Raw genomic sequence first — 6,731 nt, 5'->3', positions numbered from 1 at the left:
TGAACCAAAGAATGATCCAAGAGCACAAAGCATGAATCAGATCAACTCAAACATAAAGTAATTTCAAGAATCCACAAAATCAACTCAAAACCGACTCAAACATCCGGATCACCATCTAGACCATCCGGATCAACTCAAATCAGCTAGACCATCCGGATCGGGCACCCGATCGATCCATATCCAGCCCTCAAGCCCCCAGTCCAACCGGTCCCAACCCAGGAACCAGCACCACTTCACCCAGCAAAACATTATCTCATCAAAGTTAATATTATCAACTCACGCGCCAATTGTTCATCACAAAAACTATACGGTCCTATCGTTTTGCTTATCCTTATACTTATTCGTACCGGTTATTAGCAAACAAAAAATATTTTATAGGTAAAACTTGTATATATGTGTTATTAGCGACGATACAAAAGACTAGTTGTAAAGTAAACCACAATGAAAAACCACAAAATAAACTTTAAAATTAAATTTTGGCTTGTAAGTATAAATATAAGCGAAACAATGAGACCTGTTAAATCAAGACATGATCATTTCACATAACCTAGTTGTCAAGTCAGAACATTAAACGCACCAGCAACCTTCATCTATAATGAAGAGAATTGTTTATCTATCAATACGAAGACAACTTGGATAAGATCTGGAGGAGATAAAACCTAGCCAAAATGCGTAGCCATGTCGGTCTGAATGTCTCTGCATAGCTATGACAGAGCAGCAAACTATCTATTGTCTTATAATAATAACTTAAAAGGAGAGAGTCCACGGGGATGGGAGAGTTAAGTTCGTGCACACCGCGTATTATACATAGACATGATTGCCAGTTTGCCACGTTCCGCCAAATTAGCTAGCTAGCTGCCCCAGAGTGCCTAATTAAGATTCTTATTATTCGTGCTAGATGCTCTTTCTTTTTTCCCCTCGAGCTAGGAATGACAGATAGATGAGCATTATTATTGTTCGTGTCTGAGCATAAACTACCGACTTACCTTTTCTCACTAAACATATAGCACTTGGATAATTCAATTGGTGTGTAGCAGCTGTGTAGTTAGATCAGCAGTATATATAAGCAGGTCAGGTTGATTAGGTTTCTATCAATCTCACACTACCACTAGAGAGCATAAGAGACGCCACATACTCGATCCAAGTCTCTTGTGCAGATCGATCGATCGAGTATACGTCAAAATGAAGGTTTTCATGGCAGTGTGCATGTTGGCGGTGGCCGTCCGGCTAGCCGCCGCCATCGTGGTGCCGTCGGCGGCGCCGTGCGCGTTGACGGTGGGTTTCTACAATGGCAAGTGCGGCAACGTCAGCGTCGAGTCCGTCGTGTACGATACTGTGAAGGCCTTCCTCGATGCTGACAAATCCAAGGGCGCCGCCCTCGTGCGCCTGTTGTTCCATGACTGCTTCGTCAATGTAAACACGATATGCTCCCGGAAATTACACCATGCGTGCTCTAATCACAATTATTTTGATGGTTAATTTGCTAGTATTTATCAGTCGTCTGATTAATTTTTAGTGTGCTATGTTTATATTTATCTGTGACTGAATGTTAATATCTGTACTGTTGTTTTTTACATTAGGGGTGTGACGGATCGATCCTTCTTGATAATTCGACCACAAATCCTTCACCGGAGAAGTTCGCCGGTGCGAACCTCGGCATCGCCGGGCTCGACGTGATCGACGCGGTCAAGGCCAAGCTCGAGACCGCATGCCCCGGCGTCGTCTCCTGCGCCGACATCGTCGTGTTCGCTGGCCGCGACGCGTCGAGGTACATGAGCAACGGCGGCGTCAACTTCGACGTCCCGGCCGGCCGCCTCGACGGCATCGTCTCGTCCTCCGTGGACGCCCAAAATACGCTCCCTGACTCCAAGGCCGACATTGGCAAGCTCATCGCCAACTTCGCGGCGAAGGGGTTCACCCCGGAGGAGCTGGTCATCCTCTCCGGCGCGCACTCCATCGGCAAGGCGCACTGCTCCAACTTCGACGACCGCCTCACCGCGCCGGACTCCGAGATCAACGCCGACTACCGCGACAACGTCCTGAGCAAGACCTGCAAATCCGCCCCGAACCCGACGCTGGCGAACAACATCCGCGACATCGACGCGGCGACGCTGGGGGACCTGGCGAGCTACGTCGTGCCGGCCGTCGGCGGCGACTACCTGGACAACAGCTACTACAAGAACAACAAGAACAACCTGGTGCTGTTCAACTCCGACTGGGCGCTCGTCGGCAGCAACGCCACGCTCCAGCACGTCAACGAGTACGCCGAGAACGGCACGCTCTGGAACATCGACTTCGCGCAGGCGCTCGTCAAGCTCAGCAAGCTGGCCATGCCGGCGGGCAGCGTCCGCCAGATCAGGAAGACGTGCCGCGCCATCAACTATTAATCCACTCTCTGTACCGTCGTGCGCTGGCGTTTTGTTGACAGTTGATATCGCATCGATCCGACATTTTGGTTGCACAATTCTTTGGTTTATCCAAGTGTGGTGTCCGGCACGGCTGGGTGTCTATCATTCATCGGTTTTTTGAGTCTGTATTGTTTGACCCAAGGTTAATTAATCTCCGAAATTTGTATCGTGATTATATGTGTTTATAGCATAGGAAAAATACACCGGTACGGAATCCCTATATGTGCCAGTTAGGAAACCCATATATTGGTACCGGTTTCCCGACCGGTACCACCAAGACGGCTCTTATGATCAGAAGTCATAGGTGCCGATTTAGGAACCAACACATATGAGATCCTACAAACCAAAAAAAACTGGCTCGATGCATCGGTTCGATTTGAGCCGATGCATCGATCAGCTCCTAGCCATCTACACAGCATCCCATCCAGAAACACATTCATCAATATCTACATACCAGCACCAACAACAAACAGACCTCGAGATTGAAAGGTTTCCAAGAACATAAAGAAAAATTACAGAATCGAACATGCACATGTTAACATCCAAGAAAACAGAACTTGAAGGAAGAGAACGACAACCCTGCTGCCGTCGCCGCTTGCCATGGTGAAGTCCTCTTAGCGTCAAGCGCCACCTCCCCCATTCTCCCGCGCCGGATCTGGCCACTTCCGAGCTCGTGGCGGCCAGATCTGAAATGCCACAAGCTCATGGGAAAGGAGAGAGGGATACATGTTGACGAAAAATTCGTGCTCGGTTAATGGTGTCAGATCTGTGTTGGCGCGAACTAAGTCGATGAACACAATAGTCTAGGAGATATGCTTAGCTCCAGTACAGGTTCAAAAATTGATAAGATGCGGGCGTGCCAGTCAGTTTGATCCTGAAACTGAAAAGATAGATAAATATGTTGATCACCAAATAGCCGATCGGCTAAAGAGCCAATAGAGTGATACTAGCCGATATCTAATGTGTATTCCGATACTCGAGTAAATAATGATATAAAGACAATCGGTTGATGATAATTTAATAAGACAACAATATAAACCAGTAGAAACTAATAATAATATGATGGAATAAGCGTTGATCCGAAGGTTAAAACATACATCGGCTGGAGGTCTGATGTCATTAAATCCAAGCGATTAGATAATTAATGAAATCTTTGTTGTCGTCGGCTAAATCCAACTTATATATAATCCTTGTGAGCCGATCGATGTAACGTCTAGATAACTCATCGGCTGAAACCCCGATGAAACCGTTATTGACAATAGAAAAACAAGCTAGAAATTATGGTTCCAAGTACGACTTAGTAGGTCAAACCCAATTGACTCAACACTAAGTATGAAATAAAACATAATATCTAGACAATCAAACATTTGACTGTTTTTCAGGGTGATAGATATCTTAGCTAATTTAGATCGATAAAACAATTTAGCCGATACCGGCAAAACCCTAGAAAAGATCTAACCGATATAAGTATATTGAATAATCGACTTAGATTAACTAAGATATATGATAAATAGGTAGGCAAGTATTCAACCAAACCAGAGCGATCCAAGGGATCTGTGGGGATACCCGGTTTGAGTATGGTATCCCGAAACCACCCGCGACTGTCCAGGATTTCGATCGCGCACAGATTGATAAACAGAACAGCTTTCGATACATATACCCAAGTTTTTACAAAAAAAATATTACACAAAAGATAACTAAGACATGTTTTAGGGGCCGATAGGCCAAACACACTCCCTACAAACAGAAAACCCATACATAAAATAGGATAAAAACACCACAGGCAACGCCTGAGAGCAGATCGACCTAGAACAAGAACTCGTCAGCACCATAGAATTCTTCCCCTTCCTGCGACTCCTCAGGGAAGAACTGATCGTCTGAACCTCATTTTATGCAAGAGGTGAGTATCGAGGTACCCAGCAAGCTACATCCATAATAATACAAATAGAATATGTGCAAGGCGTACAAAGAAGAATGTAGTTCATCAAGGAGGTTTCATAACAAGCCTATTATAAATAGTTTTTCCCTACTTTGTAAAACATTTCATTTGCAAACAGTTGTAAATCATCATTTTAAAATAGTAGCAATATTAATCACCATTCATCCTCATCTTCATCATATTCCATATTTTAATTTAAAATCTACTCATACCATGATAAATAGGAATCACCCAATGACATAGCTTCTTAACCGGAAGCACAGCACATTCGAATGATTTAAGACTCATCTCTGCAGAGACTGCCCAGCTTTACCCACCTGATGTCAACAGCTAGCTAGGCTGAGGACAACATAGCCGTTCGAGAGTCCCACTTACTACTAGTTACTGCCCAGTGGGATATTGATCCGTCCTAGCAGTCAGGCACTTGCTGGGCCTAAGCAAGGCTAGACGGTCGCTGCTTTCACGGGTTCCACCATTGCGGATCATGTCAACCTGGCCGAAGCCCCTTCCACATGTCCACCCCAAACCTGCTCATAGAGCCACCCTACAGTCTTTCATTGCCAGGACCGGCGGAAAATATGACTTACTCCTTCATCGGAGATTGAAAGCCGATGCAGCCCCGCGTCAGGTGCCAAGTTCCGCTGGATGATAAGTAAAAACGTCAGTAAAGAGGGTGGCGATGCGCCGAGAGTAGTTGTATTGATCATTGAAATAGTTTACAATGACCCCGAATGTGCATATTTATACATATGGGTAGATACTAGTCCTTCTTGGACAAGAAATTAAGAAACTTCCCTAAAGATAAAAGGAATACATAAAGTCCTTATTGGACACTAAACACGCTTTCCTAAATATAAAAGAAAACTAACATACTTTTCCTAATTAATAGATAAACTTCCATGCCGCATCCTCCTTGAACTCGATCACTTCTGTATAAGCTTCCTTTAATAGATTAATTTCCTTAACCGAATATAGCAAGAATCTGACTATTGGCGACTTGATAATTCCCATCGGCCGATTCCAGGACTCTGAAACCGATATTGACTGTAGGCCGATGATGACTTCGGGGCTTACTAAATTTCACTGTTAACAACACCCTAAAAAATAATTGTGTTTTGTATACTTGAATTTTGACAAGTGCCATTCACTTTGTCTCTAGTCTTCGCTTTATTAGTTAGCAACTATAGATTCAGAACACCTAATAGTTGGTGTGTTGATTTGCGAGTCAATTAGATTTACTACTTCAATCACAACTTTTTATTTGTGCTTAATTACCTATTTATAATATTTAGATTGCATCTTCTCTTATTTTAGCAGTGTTCTCTCATTTGTATTATAGGGATCATCAACCGCGTGTCACAGTTGGTACGACATCGTGTCTAGTGTAGCAATTGCATGACATCTTGGACTTGTTCTGTTTGGTAGCCACATTGCAAACGTTGTACTCGATAAAAGCAAGATTTATCCCTTCATCAAAATATCGGGCCACGAGAGAGAGCGTCATCACCAATGATAATTCATTTACAAGTACAACAAGCGCCTCCCTCTCTCCGGACCAAACTTATCGCAAACGAGCCTTCCCATGGCCCAACTGTGATCCTTTAGGGGTCGTCTGCAAAAAAAAACTTTTTTAGTTGTACAGATCCAGCAGCTACGGTCCCCTCGCCGATGGATCCGAATGTCTGTAGGGGCGGGTGAGGTGCTAGCCTCTCTCACTTGAGGTGATGGAAGTGACCCCTTCTCAACAAAGGTTGTACCCCTGGATTCTAGTTGACGGCAAGCTCCATGACAACAAACTGTGCTCCCTACCCCCTTCTCCTATATATATAGACTGACAGACAGACAGATGGAGAGGAGAAGAGGGTAGGGATCTAGGAGGCGCATGCAACACTGGCGACATTAGCGGGGAAATTGGATGCATGAGACATATCCAAGGTCACCAAATACATTGAATCTAGGCGATGATGACAATAGTAGCTTAGCAATGATGGTAGCAAAACTCCACCACACCCTCAGCTCCCAAGCCCTTCATGAGCTCCCTCCTCTCTGGGCATGCACCGGCAACAGACAGGAGGCTAACGTCGATCTTCCCCATCTCCATTTGGCCTTGTAAGTTTTTGGTGTTCTTGGTAGATTGATGAAGATGGTGATGGTGTGATGTGCCAATCGATGAAGATGGGAATGGTATAATGTGCAAGTTGGTGTATGAATGTATATCCATTTTTGTGTGTATGGATGTGAAACAAGTTCTTAATCTGGTTATGATACAATTAGGAATTTGTGGTATAATCAAAGGTTTATTGGATCCATGCTATTGTAAATTTGTCCGTTTTGAAAATAAACATTACTGCTAATCTATTTGAAACCATGATATTATAATTTCA

The 6,731-nt window shown here is 44.2% G+C and overlaps 1 protein-coding gene across 1 annotated transcript; it reads left to right on the top strand.

The window, feature by feature from the left end:
- Positions 1 to 1,057: 1,057 nt before the first annotated feature.
- LOC107277064 (peroxidase 2) lies at positions 1,058 to 2,583 on the top strand. The gene is made up of 2 exons (XM_015770865.3): positions 1,058 to 1,413; positions 1,581 to 2,583. Exons 1-2 carry the CDS (start codon positions 1,183 to 1,185, stop codon positions 2,385 to 2,387), a joined length of 1,038 nt encoding a protein of 345 aa, XP_015626351.1. The 5' UTR covers positions 1,058 to 1,182; the 3' UTR covers positions 2,388 to 2,583.
- Positions 2,584 to 6,731: the final 4,148 nt, after the last annotated feature.

The sequence above is a fragment of the Oryza sativa genome, chromosome 1, assembly GCF_034140825.1.
Source record: "Oryza sativa Japonica Group chromosome 1, ASM3414082v1".
Taxonomy (NCBI): domain Eukaryota; kingdom Viridiplantae; phylum Streptophyta; class Magnoliopsida; order Poales; family Poaceae; genus Oryza; species Oryza sativa.
This window is presented reverse-complemented; position numbering and strand designations above follow the sequence as displayed.

Coding starts and splice junctions, on each gene's coding strand:
- LOC107277064 (XM_015770865.3), top strand. CDS start 1,183: ATGAAGGTTTTCATGGCAGTGTGCATGTTGGCGGTGGCCGTCCGGCTA. Junction 1,414..1,580: donor TCCATGACTGCTTCGTCAAT/GTAAACACGATA, acceptor TTTTTACATTAG/GGGTGTGACGGATCGATCCT.